General features: G+C 40.1%; 1 protein-coding gene across 2 annotated transcripts in view; it reads left to right on the top strand.

Annotated features, from left to right (window-relative positions):
- The first annotated feature begins 1,710 nt into the window (after positions 1-1,710).
- SLC27A6 (solute carrier family 27 member 6) overlaps positions 1,711-25,335 on the top strand; it is a 64,113-nt gene continuing 40,488 nt past the window's right edge. For both annotated transcript variants that reach the window (XM_066274262.1, XM_066274263.1), the window contains exons 1-4: positions 1,711-3,041; positions 14,196-14,399; positions 16,106-16,264; positions 18,004-18,128. In XM_066274262.1, coding sequence (XP_066130359.1) covers positions 2,561-3,041; positions 14,196-14,399; positions 16,106-16,264; positions 18,004-18,128 — 969 coding nt within the window. In that variant the 5' untranslated portion in view covers positions 1,711-2,560. The remainder of the gene's footprint in view (positions 3,042-14,195; positions 14,400-16,105; positions 16,265-18,003; positions 18,129-25,335) is intronic.

A 25,335-nucleotide genomic window follows, 5' to 3' on the forward strand; every position in this document is an offset into this window, starting at 1 on the left:
GGTGTTCAGCATGCATCTCACACTGCAGCTCTCAAAAACGGTCAGCCTCTTTTTCCAGCAAGGATTGTAGTTCCTTGCCACTGTTGGTGCTCAGTCTGCAACTCATCCTGGAGGTCTTGAACTCAGGCAGCCTCTCGCACAGAGCTTTCAGGTTCTGCTCGTAGAACTGTAAAAAACACCCAGCCCATGGCCCCCAAAAGGATAGCCATGAGGAACAGCCACTCCTCTATTCCCACCCTTCAAGGGTGTTGGTGGCTCCATATTAATCTGCTCCAAATCCTGCCCACTACTCCAGAAGTAATGCTGGTGGTTGAGGCCAGGCAGGTCCACACTGGATTCGGGCAGACAGTAGAGAAACTGCAGAGCCAGAAAGCATTGGGCCATTCCTGTTTAATAGTCTCACAAACGATGGATGAGCAAACTGCTCTCAGGAGAAAACTGCTTCTCAGTCCAACAAACAGCAAAAACGGCCCCTCACATTGGTGGGCACGCAACCCACAATCTGCCACTGACCTGAGGGCAAGCACCTGTAGCCTTACATAAACCTTATACACATGACACTGCCAAAGGCTCACACACTAATCAAGCAAAATGCTTGCAGCCGGTAAACCAGTGAGCTAACATAGCTGTTTTCCCAACAATTCCAATACTTTTTTTTTTCCTTTTTAACTGAAAAGACCAGAGCTTCTGAGTAAATTTAGAAAGTGATTTCTCTATCTACCCAAAAGGGTTTTAAGAGCCTGGCATACTTCTGGGCTCTTCTCTGTGACTACAAGAAATCATTTTCAGATTAATAATCCAGAATCTGTGCTTGTACTTAGCCATTTTACTTTATTAGAAAATCTGAGGTTAGCTAGAACCGAGTTGCAGAACATAAGACAGAAGAAGCAGAAGCCTAATAAAGTGAGGCAATGCTTAATCATTTCAGTATGTACAATTAATTGTGTATACACACTTCTTAAAAACAGAGAGCTGAGATAAGTGTCTGCAAGGGGGATAATGTGTAATCAAATGCCCTTTGTTTGTTTTTTAATCTTCAGTAACATTTCGTCATTGTATAAAATTTTGTTATTCTTTGCAATAACCTGTTCCTGCTCCACCTCCTTCTCCTCTATTTAGAACCCTTAGTTTGAAATCTGAGAATTTTTTAATGATCTAACTGTTAAAAAAAAAAAAGTGGGTTTTTTTTTATTTTTTATTTTAAAAGACAGAGAATAGCCAGAATTTTATACATTTTAAAAATATATATGTGGATGTACATAATCCCCAACATCAATCAGTAGTTTTGGAAATTTTGTGAAAAGTACTGTCTAGTCATTCTAAGTTGAATTCCAATACAAATGTTAATACCAACCTATTAATATGTTTTAAAAAACTTTTTGTAGAACAAACTAATGTTGAGGCGTTCTATGAACAAAGAATTCAAGAATTCAAATATTCCATGACTGTCCAATTCATTTATCTCTCTCTCTCTCTCTCTCTCTCTCTCTCTCTCTCTCTCTCTTCCTCCCCCTCTATAATGGTTTTCTATAGTTCCCTTAATTCTTTATCCATGAGCAACTCCGACCCAATTCCAGCAGCCTGGTTCTTCCCGACCCTATGCCATGCCCTCTGGCATTCCGGGCTTTCCCTCCGTGACCGGAACCCCGCCAGAGGCCCCTGTCTGGGCGCACAAGCCCGGGTGGCATGACGAGCGGAGAGGGAGGAGCCGCCAAGAGGGAACCCGAGCAGTTCCCGCGACCGAGCCACCGGACACGGTTGGCCCGGAGCCTGGAGGTGGGAGGAAGGCGGCGGACACCGCCACCGCAGTTCAGAGAGCTAAAGCGGCCCAAGGTCACTGGGGGCGGAGGAGGCTGCGGCCGGGATTGGAGGCAGCGCCTGCAGCGAGCGCGGTGGTCTCCGGGGAGCAGTTCTCCCGGGCCCGCGGCGGGAGGGGTGCTCGGAGCGCACCGAGGGCGGCGCTGCCCGGCCCATCCCACGGGCCTCGCGGGCTCACACCGGGCAGGGCGGGGCCCCCAAGCCCTCCGCGGATCCTGGCGTGTGCGGACGGGAAGCCTCTGATTTCTCAGCGGTCGCCACGCCAGTTTCTCCCGGGTACAATTCAGCCCCCAAGTCACAGCCGCTGGGAAAACTACTCCGAGAGAGAGCATCTGCCCCGGAACCTACTTCACCTGTAGTGGCGGGGCGGCTTCGGGCCGCAGAGGCAGCGGGGACTCCCCCAGCACGCCCCCGCAGAGGGCTGGCGAGTGCGGGGCGCCGGCCGTCGGAGCTCCCACGGCGCGGGGCTCACTGACTCCGTGACCCCTGCAGCGACCTGCGTTGACTTCGCCGGAATCCCTCTCTCTCTACCCCGCCACCAGCTGTCTCAAGCCCTATTCCCGGCATCCCCTCCTCTGTGCAAACTTCTAATTGTGTTTAACAAGCTCCTCCACCGCCATCCCCAACCTGCCAAAGGCTGGTCCGAACTTCAGGTGCCAGTCCTGAGCGCTGAGGACCGGCCTGGAAGAGAAGTACACTGGCAGGGCTGGGATCAGAGAGGCCTTCTGGCCGCGTGGCCCCCATGCTCCTGTTGTGGATATCGGGACTAGGGGCCGGAATGGTCTTGATGCACTTTGTGCAGAAACTCCTGTTCCCTTACTTCTGGAAGGACTTCTGGTTTCTGATGAAGGTGGTACGCTGTGGAATTCGGATGGAGTTGTACAGTCGGAAAGGGAAGCTGGTCACTGTCCTGGATAAATTTCTAAGCCATGCCAAGAAGCAGCCTCAGAAACCTTTCATGATCTATGAGGGAGACATCTACACCTATGAGGATGTGGACAAAAGGAGCAGCAGAGTGACCCATGTCTTCCTGAACCATTCCACACTGAAAAGAGGGGACACCGTGGCTCTGCTGATGAGCAATGAGCCCGACTTTATCCACGTGTGGTTTGGCCTGGCCAAGCTGGGTTGCGTGGTGGCCTTCCTCAACTCCAACATTCGCTCTAACTCCCTCCTGCATTGCATCCACAGCTGTGAGCCTAAGGCCCTGGTGGTGGGCGCAGGTAGAGTATGGGGGGTCCTCTGCAGCGGGATGCCAGCCCTGCCTGTTCTCCACACACACACCCCACCTTTTTCTGTTAGAACTGTGCATAACTAATACTGTGGGTATGTGATGAAGTTTGCATGTTACAAAATAATTTTACAGTTCTAAGACTGGTGGTTTAATACCCCCCAATCTCCCTTTGATTACTTACTCTGTTGTAGATCAGTAAATATCAAGACAGTTTTGGAAAACGTATGAAATCTCTGCTTCTAACTATTTTAAGAAGAGGGCAATTTTGCTGCTGTTTATTATAGCTTCATTGAGTGCAAGAACACAGAGGCTTAGAACTCAGTTCTAGATTTTACAAGATTTGATAAAAGTATTGATGAGTAAGAAAGTTATCTTGATTCCATTGTGAATACCTACCAGCTTCTAATAGTAACACCACAGAGTTGACTACATTCACAGAACAAATAGTTTTAATCTAAACTGCATGAATTCCTATCTTCCTTGTCTACTCGTACTTCGCACTTCTTGCAAACTAGGATTTGCCTAGCAAGATTGGGCACCCACCTCCCAGCCAGTGGGAGGGTTCTCAGCAGACACCAAGCCTCTTTCTCTCTTGTCCCCTGTCCCCATCTGTACATCATTTATTTCTTTAAGTTCTAATCCTTTCTCCCCTCCCCTTGGAGTTAGGCTGGGGATACACCTGTTGACACTGAACTAAGAAGAAAAGTCTTTGGTTGAGTGCCTAATTAACAAGGAACCTAGGAGGATGGGTTACATTACAAAGTAAAATCCCAGCATGAAAAATGAAACTTACTCTGACCTGTAGCAATAAGTAGGATAAAAGAGTCACACAGAGTTTTGATAGCATGGTGAAACAACCGTTACCACTTGTGGAGGTGCAAGTGATAATGGGAATGCAGCAGGAAAAAATAGCACAGTTCATCTCTGGCTTCATTCTGATGTATTCCACTGCCCATATTACTGCTCATTCTAATCTAGATCGCAGTTTCTGGAGCAAATCTAAACCTCAAATTGTGCTAAAAATTGGTAAAGGTATAAATTCACTTTAGAAAAGCCAAGGAAGAAGGCTATACTATCCTTGAAAAGATTTCTGAACCCGTGATTTTAGGCCATCCTGAGAAATATGCCAGAGCCAGTCGCCTGCGGGCCTTTTAACATGCATAGACCTGGTTACCTCTCAAAATAGATATTCAGACTTTGCTAGTGACTGAGCTGTTGCTTAATTAGGACCAATTATTTTGCAGTTTTTACCTGTGCCTACTTTTCCTTGCTTGCCAATCACTAATTTCATTGTTTTCTTGTTCTTGTTTTGAACATTAGCAATCATTTTTTAAATACATAAAAACCACTTTGGGATGCTGGAGTTTTAAGCCAGAACCATTTAGTAAATTTGCCATGTAAGTAGGTATCTGGAGAAATCAACCTTAAATCTTACTAATGGTTCTTTTTAGCATGCCTCCAAAATATATAAATTGCATATGTTTTTCAAAGATGAGACAATTTTATTTGATTAATAACTAGATTTTTTTTGTAAAACATAGATTAGATTACAGTCACTTTTCTGTATTTGAAGCTCTTACCCTGAAATACTGTATTCTTAGTATCTTGAATCTAATTAGTGAATAGTATATGTATATAGATATTTTAGAATTATTGACAGAGGTCTTAGATTCTCACTGGATATTTATTTTAAAATTTTTTATTGAATTTATTGGGGTGACATTGGATAATAAAATTATCCATTTCAGGTATAGAATTCTATAAAACATCGTCTGTATATTGCATTGTGTTCACCCCCAAGTCAAGACTCCGTCCATCACCATCTATCCCCCCTCCACCCTCCTCTGCCTCCCCCTACCTGCTTCCCTCCTGCAATCCCCACACTGTTGTCTGTGTCTTTTAAGTTTTTTTCTTTGCTTAGTCCCTTCACCATTTTTCTCCCAACCCCTCCACTACCATTTCCTCTGACAGCTGTCAGTCTGTTCTCTGTATTTATGAATCAGTTTTTATTTTGTTTGTTAGTTTATTTTGTTCATGAGATTCCACATATAAGTGAAATGATATGGTATTTGCCTTTCTCTGACTGGATTCTTTTAGCATAAAAATCTCCAGGTCCATTCATGCTGTGGCAAAAGGTAAGATTCCTTTCATTTTTACAGCTGAGTAGCATTCTGTTATGTAAATGTGCCACAGCTTTTTTATTCACTCTCACCCATTGATGGGCATTTGGGCTGCTTCCAAATCTTGGCTATTGTAACAATGCTGCAATGAATATAGGGTGCGTATCTTCTTTCACATTAGTGTTTCAGGTTTCTTTGGATATGTTCCCAGAGTGAAATTGCTGGGTCAAAAGGCAGGTCCATTTTTAATTTTTTGAGGAATCTCCATACTGCTTTCTACAGTGGCTGCACCGATCTGCATTCCCACCAACAGTTCATGAGGGTTCCATTATTTCTTGATTTATTGATGATAGCCATTCTGACAGGTGTGAAGTGATATCTCAGAGTGGTTTTAATTTGCATTTCTCTGATGATTAGTGACTTTAAGCATCTTTTCATATATCTTATCACTCATCTGTATGTCTTCTTTAAGGGTCTATTCAGGTACTTTGCCCCCTTTTTTAAAATTAATTAATTAATTAATTTTTTTTTACAGAGACAGAGACAGAGAGAGAGTCAGAGAGAGGGATAGATAGGGACAGACAGACAGGAACGGAGAGAGATGAGAGGCATCAATCATTAGTTTTTCATTGTGCATTGCAACACCTTAGTTGTTCATTGATTGCTCTCCCATACGTGCCTTGACCGCGGGCCTAACGCAGACCGAGTAACCCCTTGCTGGAGCCAGCGACCTTGGGTTCAAGCTGGTGGGCTTTTCCTCAAACCAGATGAGCCCGCACTCAAGCTGGCGACCTCGGGGTCTCAAACCTGGGTCCTCTGCATCCCAGTCTGACGCTCTATCCACTGCGCCACCACCTGGTCAGGCCTTTACCCCTTTCTTAATTGTTTTTTGGGGGTTTTTTTTGTTGTTGTTGTTGAATTTTATAAGATCCTTGTAAATTTTGGATAATAAGCCTTGATCAGATGTACTGGTGAACATGTTCTGCCACTCAGTGAGTTGTCTTTTCCTTTTGTTGATTGTTTCCTTTGCTGTGCAAAAACTTTTCAGTTTGATATAGTCCCATCTGTTTGTTTTTTTCTTTTATTTCCCTTGCCCAAGGTGATATATAAGAAAAAATATTACTTCAGGACATATCCGAGATTTTACTGCCTATGTTTTCTTCTAGAATTTTGATGGTGTTGAATCTAACATTTGTCTTTAACCCATTCTGAGTTTATTCTTGTGTATGATATAATACTTCTGATGGAAATGTAACAGTTAAATCATTATACCCCCAGGGAGAGTAAGTATATAGAGATGGAAAGACAGGTCAAGTGGTTTAGACAGACATAAGCCAGACCGATTTGTATTTCATTTATGGGCAGCCTCTTCTTAGCTGTGTGACTGTAGATAAAATCAGTTGCTCTGGGATCACTTTGCTTAGTTATGAGATGGTGTAATTCTAAAAATTAAATGATATAGCTTTTGTAAAGTGGCTAGCTGAGTGCCTGGTATGCACTAACCAGATCCTGTTGAATTGAAATAATTGCTATTACCTGTATTATTACAAAGTCATCTGAGGCCTTTGATAAGGTATCTCATTTAGATTTTGCTGCTATAGCCTAATTTGGTGTTAATTATAAGAAAGAGTAGTAAGTCACTTGTTTGGAATAGGACTTTGAAGACTACTTTGGCGTTTTTTAGCAAAAAATTTTTTTTTAGAGGTATTTAGAACCAATTGCAAAAAGATTTCACAGGCCGGTCGGATAATGTTCATGGTGATAGTTGAAGATTCAGTCATGGCAGCTGTCTAATAATTCTGTCTCCAAACACAAGCCAAAGGAAAAGCCAAGCCACCAGGCTAATGTTATTGTTGCTGTTATTGTCATTAAGAAAAATACCAACAGTTGCCATTTAGTCAAGGCTGACTATGGAAAAGGTACTCTCAGTGATTCTGAGAGGCAGATGGAGAACTGTATTTTGGAGATTAAGAGGGAAAGAAATTCACCTAAGTGATTGAGATGACACAACTTAGTAGAGTCCAGCACAAAGACTCGAAACCTGGTCTCTCGCGGAAGACTCTGCTGTACTGTATAATCCAGCTGTTTCTGGGGCTGTCAGTCCCCTTATGATACAACTGTGGAAGCTATACGTATCCCACTATGTCAAAACAATAAAGTAGTCTGACCTGTGGTGGCGCAGTGGATAAAGCGTCGACCTGGAAATGCTGAGGTCACTGGTTCAAAACCCTGGGCTTGCCTGGTCAAGGCACATATGGGAGTTGATGCTTCCAGCTCCTCCCCCTTCTTTCTCTCCGTCTCTCTCTCTCTCTCCTCTCTAAAAAAAACAAAAAACAAACAAAAAAACAAAAAAAACAATAAAGTAAAAGTTGCAAATATTAAAATATCAAGTTTTTAATACACAGATCACTAGAAAAAAAATAAAATGTTTACAAAATTAGTATTCCTTTCTCAGTTGCAAGACTCAAAAATACTTGCAAAAAAGTGAGAGATGTAAAAAGGGACAAACATATGGTGACGGAAAACAATCTGACTTTAGGTGATGCGCACACAACACAATCAACAGTTCGAATGCTACAGAGATGTTCACCTGAGACCTGTGTACTCTTATTGATCAATGTCACCCCATTCAATTTCATTTTCTAAATAATTTTTTTAATTTTAAAAAAAGAAATGTTATATCTGTGTATTTTGGTTTAGAAGATGTGTCAAGTAGCATTTCAAATTTCCCTGGAAAATTTCAGTGTTTATTGAAAATGTAATAGTCTTAGATTAAACCTACTCCTTTCCCCCAATATTTCAATTCTAATTATTGCTAATAATGCCTGTTGCCAAAGTTGTTGTCTACCTATATATTCCTTTCTCTTTACTTCAAACAAACAGGAGATGTTGCGATACTTGTCTATCACTTGAAAAAGTATATGTAATTATATACTTTGTCATATTTAGCAATAATAATAATAATAATAATAATCCATTTTACTGTTTTTCCACATGTTCTTACATAATCCTCACCACACTCTTTCAAAGATGAAGAAAGCAGAGAGTGGGCAAGTAGTCTCTAGCTCAAACATCTGGGGAGGCAGTGTGGGGATGTCGCCCAGATTTTGTGATGCTAGGTCCTAAAAGCTCGTCAGGTGCGTGACTGTCTTTGTTCTCCTTTCTGCTCCTTCATAGTCCCTCATCTCTGTCTTTCCCCTTCCTCTCTCCTTTCCTTAACATCCCTTCACCTGTTCCTTTTCATTCTTCTCTCTTACCTTCCATGTATCCGTCTACTTGCTCTCAACATCTTTTACACCTCAGGTGTGCTATGATTCACAGCAGTGCCGTGGAATGATAAAGTTTTATTAGCCAATTCACCAACAGATATTTGTGTGGCTTTGAGGAATAGTCCATGAACACAGATGTAAGCTCTCTGAGCTGAAGAAGTTTGTTTCGTTCATTGATACATTCTCAGAATTTAGCACAAAGGAAATGCTCAATAAATATTCATTGCCTGAAGAATGAACGCCCTAACAGAAAATTATGAGGTACACATGGGCATGCAGCAACTTTATTTACTTACAATTTTTTGCTTGTCCATTGTCCTGTCCATTTAGTAACTGATTTTGAGAGTAGATATATCAATGGAATTTCTTTGTTGTGTTATTTTATGTCAATGCTGCTAAGTGCTAGAATCGTGACACCCCAAAAGTACAGTGTTTTAGACACACTAAGAATCCACAAGATTGCAGATTTACTTGCAGGTATATATTCTGCCCTCTCGCCTTTGTCAATATACCACATACTAAGTCATCATAATTATAAATATATAACTACAATATTATGTTCATATTACCCTGAAGTCTTTTCCTTTATATTCAATAAGTATTTTGTGTCTCAACATGTTTAGAAAGGTTTTTGATTTCTGTTCCCAAGAAGTAAAAATCCTGCCAGCTCGCTAATCTTAAAATAATGCATGCAGCCTTGCCCTGTTAGTTTTCATGAACTGCTTGCTGCATTCAGACGTGCAGGGCAAGTATTCCAGTTAACAATCGAGCCATTGTAATTCTCCAAATGACTTTCAGCCATGAAGGCATCTGTTTTTTTAAAGACCAAGAGGAAATGTTAGAGGAAAAATAAAGACCCTTTAAGTCTTTAGAAAGTGGTATGTATTCAGACAGATAAAATGGCTTATGTGAACTTTTATTATTTTATCCACCATGTACTATGATATCCTGCTGTAAATTATTTTAATTTTCAGGGAATTTTGATATTTTTACTTATATTTAGTAGAATGACTGGTTGTTTTGCATTTTTTTAAAGTTTTAGACTTAGCTAAGCCAAGAATTACCTCAATTCCAAAAGAACACAACTGATTTTTTTTTTTTTTTTTTAGAATACAACTGATTTTGATAGGAAGTTTAAGTGGTTTTGTGGTTCAGGCAGTGCTTAAGCACAGATGATACAAGGCTAATTCTTTACTGACTGTGGGGATACTGGCCCTGGGATTCTTCAGAATACTGCTGCCATGTAATTACTATAAGGGAATGATGCTTGAATACTCACAGGAGCAAAAACAATTTCAAGGGAGGTTGTGCCTTCTCAGACAAGTGGTAAGGCTGAACGGGAGAAATGCCCATCTTGGACTCAGACAAACATGGACTTGACTCCTAATTCTGCCACTGACTGCGAACACATTGCAGATGACTGATGGATATCACTGGGTCTTGTATGACTTAAATGTAAAGGACACACCAGAGTGCCTGGATCATAATATATATTCAATAAATGGTTGCCCCATAATTATTTTTAATTGCATGGTGGCAGAGACCTATATGCAGTGGGCAGAGGGCTGACTGAAGGGAAATCCAGGTATATGTAACATGACCCAAGGGAACTGGTATTAAGCAGCTGTCCTGTTCTCCCCAGAAGAAGGGCACTTCCCAACCCTCAGAGGCCGGGGCTGGAATGCTGTCAGACACAGTTAGGAACTAGATAGTTACCTTTTCTCTGGCTAAGAAGAGGAGTCTTCCATTTATAACCAAAAAGCACATGGCAGATAGCCCTGCTGGAGTCTTAATCTTATAAAATACCACCTTGAAATTGCCTAATTTTTAAAAATATATGATTTACTTACTAATTAGTCTAATTGTATCTAGAGAGATACATTTTTTGTGCATTTATTTTTCTAATTTTCACTACTTTCTCACTGAAAAATAGTAAAAAAAAATAGATAACATAAACTTAACATAAAATATATAGTAAACTTAACATAAACATAACATAAAATAGTATACTTTCTCACTGAAAAATAGTAAAAAATAGATAACATCATTCCATTGTGATCTCATTTGAGTAATAATTATTCACTGGCAATAGATGGATTGGAAATAATATCAAAAGAAGTATTCTACTTTTTTCTTTCTTGTATGGTTTTACCGGACTGTCCCCCAAAAGATGTGGGGACAACTCAGAGGGAAAACACATAAACCCACTTACAGACTTGTGTGCGGTTAGTAGAACTGTTTCAAGGAAGAATATGTAATCACAAGTGAAAGATGTGGTTCTGTGCACTTCCCAAGGTTGTGATGATTGTCAATAAACTAATATTTGTAAAAATAGCTGACACATTATTTATGATAAAATGAATTCCTGGCCTGATGTGAAAGATTACTATCTATCCCATGATCTAAATTGTTTTAGAACATTGCTTACTTACACGTGAGTCTTCTTAGCAACCGTAGTCTGCCCGTGCATTCCATGAGAAACTCATAGAGTTGCTCTACGTAGTTGGGTGGTATTTAGAAGCATGTGGTTAGATCTGTAATTCCACTTTGCATTTTTTGTGAATATTGCTTTGTAATCATGGAAAACTCAAGTTGACCATTTGTAGCTGAATATCGTATTAGTTTTATTAATGCATAAAAGTTTAAAGTTGAAATGTTTGCCAGTGTATTAAGAACGATAAGCAATACTTTTGAAAATATTAGCTTGTTTTATGTAGAAAATAAGATAATTTGAAGAGTTTTTAATACAGCATGACTAACTCACTGAGCTTATAGTCTCAGAAATTTTAATTAGATATATTGATATAATAATGAGGCTCTGGCTGGTTGGTTCAGCAGTAGAGCGTCGGCCCGGCGTGTGGAAGTGTCGGGTTTGATTCCTGGCTAGGGCGCACAGGAGAAGCGCCCATCTGCTTCTCCACCCCTCCCCCTCTCCTTTCTCTCTCTTTCTTCCCCTCCTGCAGCCAAGGCTCCATTGGAGCAAAGTTGGCCTGGGCGCTGAGGATGGCTCCATGGCCTCCACCTCAGGCGCTAGAATGGCTCCAATTGCAGCGGAGCAATACCCCAGAGGGGCCAAGCATTGCCCCCTGGTGGGCATGCCGGGTAGATCCCAGTAGGGCACATGCGGGAGTCTGTCTGTCTGCCTCCCCCACTGCCACCCTTGCTTCTCACTTCTTGCTTCAGAAAAATACAAAATATATATATATATAATATATAATATGTAGAATCAAGGCATTATATTGTACAAAAAGTGCCAAAGGATGGCAGGGAGAGACCCGTTTTTGTGCATGCAACCCCACCTAATGCAGTGCAAGAAATAATTTGTGTTTTCTGGAAGAACCTGTTGCTTTGAAAAGAGAGCTGAGCTTTCTCCTGTAATGCAGACTATTAAAGTTCATAGAATATTCAGCTATCTCATTGTTTTTATAGTAGTTGACTGTCAGGACGTGCATGTACAGTGGATCCCATGGGCAAAGCTCAATTCTGTGACCAAATATCTATCCAGCCCTTAATGGTGTGTGTGCCAGACGCAGTCAGCCAAAAGCCAAACAGGACACGTGTCATTGTTTTGAGGCACTTAAAATTCTATAGATTTCAGTGGTGATACAATTCACTAAAGAGTAAATATTCATAAAACACAGCCAAGTTTCCTTGAAGTATTTAAACAAATGTTATTTTTTTTTTTGTCAGGGCTTAATGTTCAGAATTTAGTTTCCAAATACACTAAAACGTTTCATCTTATTATGAAAGATTAACAATGAGAAGTAAATAATGATTCTTTATCCCCTACATGGTGTTTCACTTTTTAAATTTTCACTGTTCTCACCCACATTTCCTACCACTATTCAAGAAATGGTTTTGTTAGATAAATTTCAACTTGAAAATTCTAAAAGCCCCAGCTAAGTCAATTTACTTTTAATGTATGAGGGAAATTAAATTGTATTTCCTCTGATTCTTAGGAATCTGCTCACTTTTTCTGTAAAGGTCATCACTCCGTAAATCCTCACCCTTTCTTTAGACTACAATTCCAACAAAGATTCTGGGCCACAATTAAATGAGTCCTATTGTGACTTGCTTTGCATTTACATTGCCAACTTAGATATACATATCATTAAGAACATACAACAGTGTATGCTGCTAATTTATCATTCCAGATGAGAGATTTGAAATTGAGGTAATGAAATGAGTCAGACTACAGACTTGTACTTACACATACGAAGTGAGATGAAAACAAACTTTAACATTAAAAATTAAAAGAAAATAGGAAGTCTAGATTATTTGCTTGCCTTGTTTTTTCACGCATCTCTGACATGTGCTTCCCCCAGCGTCCTCGTGACTTTTCACTTCTCCTTCGGACCCGAGAAGTCTGTGCACAGCAGTTTGCTGTGTGCTCAGTAGAACTATTGATAGATGATTTCTCTGGACTCTTACAGTTTGCTTTATTTCAATTTGTTATAGATATGAAAGTTAATTTAAAAAATTTCAAGTCCCAGTGTGCCTGCCACCTACGACATATCACATCCTGATCCTTTTCTGTGTTTCCTTCATTTTCTGGCTGGTTTTGTGAACTGCCTCATCCCATTTGACATATTTTCTTGCTGCTTCTTTGTGATCAATCTGGATTATAGGTTTTGAGGAAGGAAATCATGAGTTTTTCTCAAATGCGCTGCATTATAGTGGAAGTAAACAGTGGCTGGCAGATGGCTTTCTGAGATAACTGGGCAGAGATTTGCATTTCCAGGAAAATGTTGAATGCAATACCGGGGGTTCAGCTTCAAAGCAGACTGTATCTTTCTTGTGATTGTTGTTAAAGTTTTGTTAAAAAAAAAAATTAGAATGACTCTAATTGCTTAGAAGGAAAGGTCCAAATTTACATGCACTTGAGCGTTCTGACCTGGGTGTATTTTACATGTAATAACATAATTCTTTATCATTGGTTTCCTTTATGAAATAATGTACAAATTTTAGAGTTAGACTTGGGTTAGAGTAACAGCAATTTCACTGTCCGCCCACTTGTGACCTGGTGTATCAGTTCCCTGGGGCTACTGTAATACAATACCACACTGGGTAGCTTGAAACAACAGAGTTGCTCTGGAGGTTGGGAGTCCAAAATGACGGTGCCTACAGCGCTATTCTCCTCCGAAGGATCTCAGAACGAATCTCGTCTTGCTCTTTCTGGCTCTGGTGGTTGCCAGTAGTCTTTGGCATTTCTTATGTAACTACAAAGGCCCGTGGCATCGCTAACTCTCCTCGCTTAACTTTTGACTCTGAAACAGTCTCTGAGTCATAATGACCTTGTTATGCCAAACAGGTCAGGGGAGTCTTCCAAATGTATTGCATTATGATAGAACTAAACAGTGACAGACAGATGGCTTTTTGGAATAATGAGCTCCTGAATTATATTTCAAGGATGTTTGGTGCAGTGTCCTGAATTTAGATTTAAAACAAAGTATAAAAATACTTTTATTTAAAACTTGGGGGGAAAATCATAGTCTGGATAATAAAGTCTCCAAAACCCTATTTGAATTGGCTTAGTTGCATTGATGACATTAAGTGATGACTAGATTTCCCTCTCAGTCAGTCCTGTTGAAACAGAATCATAAAATGATTTTGATATTACTTATCCAACATAAAAAGGAAATCAACACTGTATTTACATTTTATCTCTGTTCCAACACGCCAAAGAAAGCACAGGGTGCATGATGGTTTGAGATTTATGTTCTGTTTACCACTTCCAAATCCTCTGGTTTTTAGATTTGCTTGAAGCCATAGAAGAAATCCTTCCCAGCCTCCCAGAAGATATCACTGTTTGGGGGATGAAAGATTCCGTTCCACGCGGTGTAATTTCACTCAAGGAAAAACTTAGAACAGCATCTGACAAGCCGGTGCCACGCAGCCACCATGTTGCCTCAAATCTCAAGGCTCCATTTCTTTATATTTTTACCTCTGGAACAACAGGTATGCTTTATTTTTTTCTTAAGACCTAAAAAGAAAACAACAGTGTTGAGCAAATTTCTGCCATGAGTAGTGACGTTAACTTTCACTTGGTTTAATGATAATTTGGCAGGTCACCACATTCACTTACTTGGCTCTTGTCTTCAAGTTTGATAGTACCAGGAGCAAAGGACTGTCCAAAGACTTGACCAGCTTTTTTTGACATGTTCTTTGCTAGCTTCTCTGTTCCTCGATTCCTGATATAAAAAAAAATGAAGAGATTTGTTTAAATACTGTCTATCCTGGCCCTGGCTGGTTGGCTCAGCGGTAGAGCGTCGGCCCGGCGTGCGGGGGACCCGGGTTCAATTCCCGGCCAGGGCACACAGGAGAAGCGCCCATTTGCTTCTCCACCCCCCCACTTCCTCTCTGACTCTCTCTTCCCCTCCCGCAGCCAAGGCTCCATTGGAGCAAAGATGGCCCGGGCGCTGGGGATGGCTCCTTGGCCTCTGCCCCAGGCGCTAGAGTGGCTCTGGTCGTGGCAGAGCGACCCCCCGGAGGGGCAGAGCATCGCCCCTGGTGGGCGTGCCGGGTGGATCCCGGTTGGGCGCATGCGGGAGTCTGTCTGTCTCTCCCCGTTTCCAGCTTCAGAAAAGTACAAAAAATAAATAAATAAATAAATAAATAAATAAATAAATACTGTCTATCCTGCAGGATTAAAAAACTGATTAGTCTACTTTAAAACAGTTTTTTTTAATTTTCTTGTGTAAAATGTTAAATCCTAAACACAATCCAACTCCAGCTGCAATGTAAGCTACTGTTGCTGGCTCTCCTGGTTTTCCCGGGGTGACTGGAACATATCACAAACAAGAGGTCTTCAATGCATTGCCGGTTTGGGAGAAAATACAAAATAGAATCAAAACTTAGTTTCCCCTCTTTTTAGGTAAACAATAACAACATACACTCACACACAAAATAATGAAACTGCATAAGAATTCAAAGGAAATGTTGAACTTAATTGATTCTTAGGAAAAACTGAATAATATTTCATAGGCTAAAGAAGCTTTTGCAATTCGTTTGAAAATAACTGGGGACTTGAATTAAACATATGAAAAATATTGTTACTAATTACTTGTGCACAGGTAGTATTATAAGCACAACTACTATTGCTTAAGTAAAGTTTTCTTCTTTTCTTTTCCTTCTTTCCCTCCCTCCCTCCCTTTCTGTTTTCCTCCTTCCCTCCTTTCCCCTTCTTTCATTTTTTCTTTTTTTCTTTCTTTTCTTATCCTTCTTTTTCTTTCTGTTTGAAGCCTAACAATGATCTATTTTAGACGACGAAGCAGACTAAACTTTTTACTATGTTTACAACAGCTTTCATAAATGAACTGGAAAGTGCTAATATGTATCAAGTTGTCAGCATAAATTCAGCCTGACTTTGGACATTGAAAGACACAATAAAATTCTAGAAATGATAAACTTTGAAAAATTCTTCAAAGCTTCACCTTAGTTTTCTTGAGTGAATGGTGTCAGTCGATTATCTGCTTTTCTAACTTTTGTTGCTGTCATCTCTAATTCCATTCTTTTTCCCTTGAGGGTCTATGTTACATGTGTATTCAGTCTGCCAACTTCTAACTCTATTACTGCTCATTGGTCTTGGTTAGGTAGCTTCAAGAATGTCTAGGAAAGGCTAGACTTGATTTCTATTGCATATGTATTTTTTCATTTTCTTCCAGGTCTCCCAAAAGCAGCTGTGATTACTCATTTGCAGGCTTTAAAGGGGTCTGCTGGATTGTGGGCTTTTGGTTGTACTACTGATGACATCATTTATGTCACCCTTCCTCTGTATCATAGTTCCGGATCTCTCCTGGGAATTGGTGGATGTATTGAGTTAGGTAAGTTCTTATTTTCTGTATGTAAGTTTTCAAAATGCCTAATAATTAGAACTTGGGCTTTCAAAGTTTGAAACGCTTCCAGTAGAGTTCAGAGTGTGTGCGTGTTATATAATTATACCATCTGATAAGTTATAAAATGTATTAAAACTATATAATTTCATGACATACTCAGGGCATTTCTGAAGTGGAAAGCGTAGGGAATGGCCCTGCAGATGGGGCTGGCTGTCGATGGGCTTTCTTCTCCACGTGGTTGCTCCTCCTGTAATCGCCTACCTCCGCCTCCTTAAATGGTGGCAGGAACCATCCAAGTGAGTGAACGTGGAAACTGCATAGCTCTTAAGTCTTATCCTTGGAAGTCATATAGGTCATTTCATCTGCATTTTGTTGATTAAAGGAAGTCACAAGCCAACTCAGTTTCAAAATTAGAAGGGTTGGGAAATAGACCCCATCTCTTGGAGAGAGAAGTGGCAAATTCACATTGCAAAGGTAAGTCACAATAAGAGTTGCTGAGGCTATCTTCACAGTGTACTCCAGACATCCAATAAGTCTGCTGGTAGCACTTGTGACTCATAGATTCCATTCCTAAACCTGCTGAGAGTATGTGTTCGTTACTAGCTAGTCCTGAAATAAGATACAGAGATAATTTATTACTATTTATATGTCTAAAATACTATAAAGTAATTTTATAGAGGAACATATTCAGAATATGATCAATGTCCACAAAAAGTATATATAGATCAAGGTCAAATCATTCGAGTTTTCTCTTTGGACATATTCATATGACTTACAGTGTTCCTGACATTGGGTTCTGTGGTCATCAGTGAACTTTTTTGTTGGAGCTGTCTTACCAACTACCCTACTCTCAGCCTCAAGATACAGACTGTAAAATTAATGTTGTCAAACGAGCATGATATAATTGGCTACTGGTGGATTATAAAAGCCTTGAAAGTGATAAAGTCAATGATGGGATTCAGCCAGTTTGTACAGGTTTGACAGAACTGATACCTAATTTTTTGTTGAGTTTGGTGAACCAGTTGTTAAAATGGCCCTTGCAATCACGGTTCTTTCTAAAGTGGGTACTTGGGCAGGCACCCAATGTGGAAATCACACATTTACATTCCTTACTCTTTTTTGTTGTTGTTTATTTTGTTGATTTTAGAGAGAGGAAGGGAGAAAGACAGAACATGGACCTGTTCCTACATGTGCCCTGACCAGGAATTGAACCAGTAACCTCTGCACTTGAGGACAATGCTCTAACCAATTGAGCTATCTGGCCAGGGCATTCCTTACTCTTTTTTAACATTCATCTGTGCAACAGCACATTCTAAGTGCCCATAGTAATGTTCATTCTGTCCATAGGTAAAAATTGCAAGTGAGGATGCCAATCAAGAAGCAATGTGGAAATACCTTAAATAACAGTTTTATTGTTTTTTGTCAGGTATTATTTAATATTTTTTCATTAATATTTTAAAAATCTTTCTTATAACATAATCTAGTTTTGTGTACATACCTTTTTTATTTTCCTTATTTAAGTATTAATTGCATGAAATAATAAACTACCTTTCGGTATATCTTTATTTTATACTTAAAACAGTCATTACGGCAGAGAACCTGTTGTTAAATTATTTGAATCCCACCGCTGGATAAAATGTTCTAGACAGAGCAACATCATGTGTGTTTTATGTTAATTCTGCCCTTGAATATTTTTACCTGGTGCCCCTTTTTGCCTTCTCTCATAGGTGCTACTTGTGTGTTAAAGAAAAAATTCTCAGCAAGCCAGTTTTGGAATGACTGCAAAAGGTACAACGTGACCGTGTTTCAGTACATTGGAGAAATTTGTCGCTACCTTTGCAAACAACCTAAGGTAAGAATAATCATTCTCATGGAGAAAAATTAATTCCAGAAAGAAAAAGTTTTGAGAGAAAAAGTAATTTTTGTTTGTTTATACTCCATCTTCTTCCAGAACATAGTTTAGCTGACTTACACAGATTAAATGACTTGCACCCAGATAAAATGAATATAAAACAAGTCAGAAAATAAAAGCAGAGCTATCCAGGGATGTCCTTATAATATGCTTTATATTATGGCAGGAAGGGATAGACCTGCATCCTGTTCACTTCATGTTGAGACTGATTAAAATTTCTGTATACATAGCATGTGTCTGATTATGAAGTTAGATGCCCGCTATATTTACAGAAAGCAATTATTCCATGATTGAATTAAATAATCTTTTAAAATGCTGTTCAAAAAAAAAACAACAACCTAACAACACTGATTATATTGTGACAGTGATTATATTAGAATATCTTTTTGTTTGGTTTTGCTTTAAATGTAGAAGGGAATTTTGCTTTCATTTATACTTGTCTTCCCATCTAAAGCAATTTTTTCCATATAGTCTTGATAAATTGCACCCTTCTGAAAGTAAACAGGCAGAAAGAGTTGCAACAGCCTGACGTTTGTCTTTATTAGTTTGTTTGCTTTCTTTCCCTCAGAAGTTACTTTTCTTTTCCTGGTCTCATTTGTACTTTAAGATGCTTATTTTTTAACTGTCTGATATTCTAAACATTCTTCAGGCAACAAAGAAGTGACTCAGTAATCAAATCAATACCAGCTGCTTAAAGAAGGGTGATAGAGAATGCTTCCCTGTGCAGGCCGGGGCAGCAGAGCCTGATAGCCTACCCTTGACCTCTGAGAAACACGGTTCCTAGCCTAAAGCACCTCTCACTCCTCACCTTTACCATCATCACTCAGCCCCATGGAAGTGGGCTGGGATACCTCCTCTGGCTGGCAACAATAACAAATCATTCATTATCCACAGCACAGCTCAGACTAGACTGGAGGCATTTAAATAAAACTTTATTAAAATATGGGAATACAGGTCTGACCTGTGGTGGCACAGTGGATAAAGCATCAACCTGGAACACTGAGGTCACTGGTTTGAAACCCTGGGCTTGCCTGGTCAAGGCACCTTTGGGAGTTGATGCTTCCTGCTCCTCCCCCTTTCTCTCTTTCTTTCTCTCTCTCTCTCTCTTTCTCTCTCTCTCTCTCTCCCCTCTTTCTCTAAAATATTTAATAAATAAATAATATGAGATTACACAGGAGAAACAAACACAGAAAAGAATGTGAGCCTGACCAGGCAGTGGCACAGTGGATAGAGTGTCGGATTGTGATGCAGAGGACCCAGGTTCAAAACGGCATGGTCACCGGCTTGAGCCTGGGCTCATCCAGCTTGAGCGCAGGGTTGCTAGCTGGAGCATGGGATCGTAGACATGATCCCATGGTCACTGGCTTGAGCCCAAAGGTTGCTGGCTTGAGCAAGGGGTCACTCACTCTGCTGTAGCCACCCCCCCCCATCAAGGCACATATGAGAAAGCAATCAATGAACAACTAAGGTGTCACAATGAAGAATTGATGCTTCTCATCTCTCTCCCTTCCTGTCTGTCTGTCCCTATCTGTACCTGTCTGTCTGTCTGTCTCTCTAGCTCTGTCACAAAAATAAGAAAGAATGTGAAACTGGATAATCTTATTTACCAAATGCTTTCACTCATTTTACACTTGGAGTGTGCCAGGGAGAGACCTTCTGTCTAGCTCTGAATCTACCTCCTTGTGGCAAAAGGCATCCTTATTCTTTTTGCTTGGTCAGAATTCTTCAAATAGCTGTAGATTTCTTAGGTCCATAGCTAAGACAAGGAATCCTAGAGAAATGTTTTAGATTATTTTTGCCTTTATTCTCATCAGGGAGACTTTACCAATAGGTTGTGATCTTACCTGAAGAGTCCCAGTGGAAGAATTTTAATGCCACAGCCTGACATAGTTTATCTTCTAATTTTCATTGTGTTCTTTGGTAATATTTTAATTTAATTTATTTTTTACAGAGACAGAGAGTGAGTCAGAGAGAGGGGTAGACAGGGACAGACAGACAGGAACGGAGAGAGATGAGAAGAAGCATCAATCATTAGTTTTTCATTGCGCGTTGCAACACCCTAGTTGTTCATTGATTGCTCCCTCATACGTACCTTGACCGTGGGCCTTCAGCAGACCGAGTAACCCCTTGCTGGAGCCAGTGACCTTGGGTCCAAGCTGTGAACTTTTTGCTCAAACCAGATGAGCCCGTGCTCAAGCCGGTGACCTCGGGGTCTCGAACCTGGGTCCTCTGCATCCCAGTCTGACACTCCATCCACTGCGCCATCGCCTGGTCAGGCTTCTTTGATAATATGACATGTTGACAAAGTTAATATAAGAAATCAATGTCCTCCAGTAAGATAAAAACCACCTCAGTAAAGGACATAGTAGATCTGTCTAATGAACTTCATGGCCTTTCTAATTGTTCTCCCAGCCATTTCTGTGTCCTCTCATCCTTTAATAGAAACTTAGCTTTTGCAAGGTCCTTTGCTCAGTGAGTATTCATTGAATAGTTGAATACATGCATTTGTTTTTTTTCCTAAAGTTTCATCATCTTAAATAATGCTGCAGTTAGTATCTTCATGTAATATAGCCAGTATAAGGGTCTCAGAAGTAAAGGTAGTCAACGGACATGGTATGTTGATTTTTATGGAATATTTCCAGATTGCTTTTCAAAGTGGTTGACATGATTTAGGATCTCAACAATGTGGAAATATGCCTGTTGCACAGTTTTTTATCAGTACTGGGTAACATTGAAAATAGTGATCTTCCAGTTGGAGAAATAGACACTCTCTAAAGCTTCTTCAAAAGTCCCTAAAGGAACAACAGGGAAAATAGGCCAGTCTTCATGATCCACCCTTGCAAATAAGGTGGATGGAACCCAATTTGCCTGGGCTTCTAAATAATATTTTGTTTTAACAAAAAATGCCTTGTTGTTTAAACAGTGGGGACAAGATTATTTAATTTTATTTGTAATTTTATAGACTAGAAATAAGCATATTTTTAATTTCTTTATTAAGATTGCTGGCAAGCTGGGATAGTGTTCTAAGCTGTATTCCCCTTTAAAATGTCTCTTCTGAGTCTTTTACTCATTTATCTCTTTAACACATACTCTTTTACCTATTTGAGCTATCATTTCATATAATTAAGATATGAATAGTTTGTTATACTTCCTATAAATATTTTTCCAAGGTGTTTTCCTTTGAATTTTTAATGAAATGAAATATCTTTCTCACCTCTTTGAATTTGTAATGCATAAGTTTTGGGGAAATGAGATAATTTGAGAGAACTGAGACTTGGAAAATGATTCCTGATTGCTTTTAGTTAATTAAATATTTTAATTCTTAGCTAAAGTTCTATGAAGGAAAGACAGTGTTTGTGAAATAATCTCCAAGCACTTATTTCCAAGCAAATTGAGGAGAAGCAAGAGAAATAAATATAGCTTTGCCCAAAGAAAAGCTTAATCATTTTTCTGAGCAGAGATGCATTACATTACCTAATCTCCTTTGTTGATCTCACACAGTAAGGGTACAAGCAGTTCTTGGCATTAAAAGATTAGGAAAAGGAGAGTCATTCGGTTAGGACATCTTATCCCTTCAAGGAAATCTTGCTTTTTGCTGTCCAATATTTATCCCTTCCAGTGACCTCTGCCTGGAAGAGGTAGCGCTGCTGTGCAGCCGGAACAGCCGCAGATGCAGGTATGGCCAGAGAGGGGAGCGGGAGGCGTGGTCCATGGCATCAAAGAATCAACCTTGACTTTCTCATAAGCAGTGGTTTCAAGCCACACAGACATTTATTTAAAATAGATGCCTAAGTAAAAGAAAGCAATACCATGTATTCTCTAAATATAGCCAGATTTGTTGCCAATCTCAGGGTAAATCATATATTCTTTTCTTGTATTTTTCTGAAGCTGGAAACGGGGATAGACAGACAGACTCCCGCATGCGCCCGACCGGGATCCACCCGGCACGCCCACCAGGGGGCGACGCTCTGCCCACCAAGGGGCGATGCTCTGCCCCTCTGGGGCGTCGCTCTGTTGTGACCAGAGCCACTCTAGCGCTTAGGGCAGAGACCAAGGAGCCATCCCCAGCGCCCGGGCCATCTTTGCTCAATGGAGCCTTGCTGCGGGAGGGGAAGAGAGAGACAGAGAGGAAGGAGAGAGGGAGGGGTGGAGAAGCAGATGGGCGCTTCTCCTGTGTGCCCTGGCCTGGGAATCGAACTCGGGACTTCTGCACGCCAGGCCAACGCTCTACCACTGAGCCAACCCGCCAGGGCCGTAAATCATATATTCTGAAGGAGGTTTACTTACCTGCAGAATCCCAGTGTGAGTTGAGGATTTCTATGTAGCTGCCTAAAGACGCCCTAGGACTGGCTTTCCCTGGCGGAAAGTGTTTATCCGCCACCCACCCAGTCCTGTTGCAAAGGTTCCTTTGGCATAAACATTAGTTGTGCCTCAAACTGCTGGCAGCAGCAATATCCTTAAAAAAAAAAAAAAAAAGCCAAGGTATTGGCCCCTCTTAGTCACAGAGTGATGGGGTAATTATCCTCTTCCCCTGAGGGTAGGAGAGCAGCTCTTCCTAACTTGTCAATCTTCCCAGTTTTCTACATTACTAAAGCAACACCATACAATTTCTGACTGGACCTAGTTTTATATTTTCTTACTATTGATGTTGCATTAAATATTGATAGGTGAGGCATATGGTGGCATTCTAGACATCAGTAATCCTCTGGGAGAATTGCTACAGAGTATATCTTATTTGAAGAACTGTGCCTAAGGCAGTCAACAGCCATCCATAGGGATATATCTAGGGAGAGGGTCATATATGTCACTCGCTCATTCATTCATTCATTCATTCAAGTAATATTGTAGGTTTGAGTGTACGGGGAGCACATAAGACAAATGAGAACTGACACTCTATTTGGGGAGAAAGAAAATAAACCAGCAAACATGTGAAGAAAAGTAATTACAGACCATCCCAAGTATTATAAAGAAATAAAACAGGTTGAGGTGCTCTAAAATGATGAGTGGTGGAAGTGGGCGTTGCTTAATAGATTGAGTGATCAGGGAAGATCTCACTGAAATGGTGACTTATGAGATGGGAAACTGATATTTCAAGTGGGATCCAGCCATGGAAAAGCTAGGGGGTTGCAGACATGACAGAATAAGCTGACAGTGAGGAAGCCCACAGAAGACACAGCCTGAATGATTGAAGAGAAGTGTATGGCTGAGCCATCCATGGGCCAGGTCTTAGAGGGCTCAGGAGACCATAGAGAGGAATTTGGATTTTACTTCCATCACATTTGCAAAAAGATAAAAGCAAATTAGAAAAAGCTGTACTAATTTGGGATCTATTTTGAATTAAAGATAATAGAACATGTGAGTTCAGGGATAGGGAGTGAAGGAACGGATAAAATCAAGAATAGATCTCAGATTTTTGGTTCAAACATCTGGGTAAATTGTGAACCAGTTGAAAAGATAAGGAAAACTGAGATTTGAGGAGTGAAATTAAAATTCTTTTGGACCTGTTAAGTTTGGTATGTTAATTAGGCACCTAAGTGAAGAAGTGAAATAGGCAGTTGGATGTACAAATCTGGAGCCAAAAAAGTACAGAGGACAGGGCGTAATTGATGAAATGATGCATCTGTGCGATGCCCACTTTTCAAGTTAGTATCACACTTCTTATTATTTAGGCTATATACTTTGTAGCTATTAATGTGGAACACCTACGTTTTGGCATTCTCAAGGCATAACCTATACCTTTTAATATATGTATTTTAGTATGTATCTTTTCTGTAAATTATACCCCCTTTCTTTGTTCTGTTTTCTTTTTTTTTTTTGGTATTTTTCTGAAGCTGGAAACAGGGAGAGACAGTCAGACAGACTCCCGCATGCGCCCGACCAGGATCCACCCAGCACGCCCACCAAGGGCGACGCTCTGCCCACAGGGTGTCGCTCTGTCCCAACCAGAGCCACTCTAGCGCCTGAGGCAGAGGCCAAGGAGCCATCCCCAGCACCCGGGCCATCTTTGCTCCAATGAAGCCTCGGCTGCGGGAGAGGAAGAGAGAGACAGAGAGGAAGGAGGGGGGGTGGAGAAGCAAATGGGCGCTTCTCCTATGTGCCCTGGCCGGGAATCGAACCTGGGTCCCCCAAACGCCAGGCCGACGCTCTACCGCTGAGCCAACCGGCCAGGGTTGTTCTGTTTTCTTAAAAGCTAAGTGATTCACTGGGAGCTAGCAAGTGTCCTTATTATTATGAATACTTTCATTAAGGTGTATTAAAGCTTTGACAAATGGATTATACTGAACTCCCATTATGAAAAGAGAGACATTTGAAAACTTCTGGATATTTGATATTTATTAAATATTGTTTGTTAAAAACTATACCAACTGTACTAAGTTTTTCACTAGTGATGTTTGACAATCCTGCAGTGAACCCCTAAGTGTTTGTTAGGTCTGACAGCACTGTGAGATTTGTTTTTAAGACTTCATTTTGAAAGGACACCTTTACTTTATTTTCTCAAATAAAAGTCTACCATTTCTTTCAAGATTTAAGAGTTTTCCTTTGTCATATTTAGATAAGATGTGGGGATGAGGAAGATGTTAACAGTACCAGAGAATAAAATTCCAATGATGTTGACTTGGCCTTGATCTCTTGAACTTGTTTATTTGTTTTACCAGTAAAGTTTTAAATGAGTCTAAAGATAGTTACAGGCTAAAGGCATTGGCTGTATCTTGTCCCTGGTTAAGTGCATTACTTTTTTTTTTCCTATTGAAAATGGATATATCAGAATCATATGTTCTTTTATAATGTTTTCATTTTCTTAGGTTATTTTTAATGCAAAAGTTCAGGTTTATTTTTTACTTATTTTTACATTGGTAAGGACTGATGTCAGGAACTTCACAAGAAGTTCGACGGTTTTGTAATCATGTTTTCCCCATTTTCCATCTTGTAAAAGATGTAGTTTATGAAAGCATTCATCTTTGAAAACTTTTCTCATCATACTTAGTAAGCTATAAAGAATGACATGTTTTAATCAATGTAAACTTTAATTGTTATTAAGATATGCTTATTTAGTTTTATTACCATTCTTCTCTGCAATACTCAAAACAATTGATTCATCTCCAAGACCTAGTTGTTTTTAAATATTTATACATTTTTATTATTTTTC

Source organism: Saccopteryx bilineata, chromosome 4 (genome assembly GCF_036850765.1).
Source record: "Saccopteryx bilineata isolate mSacBil1 chromosome 4, mSacBil1_pri_phased_curated, whole genome shotgun sequence".
Taxonomy (NCBI): Eukaryota; Metazoa; Chordata; class Mammalia; order Chiroptera; family Emballonuridae; genus Saccopteryx; species Saccopteryx bilineata.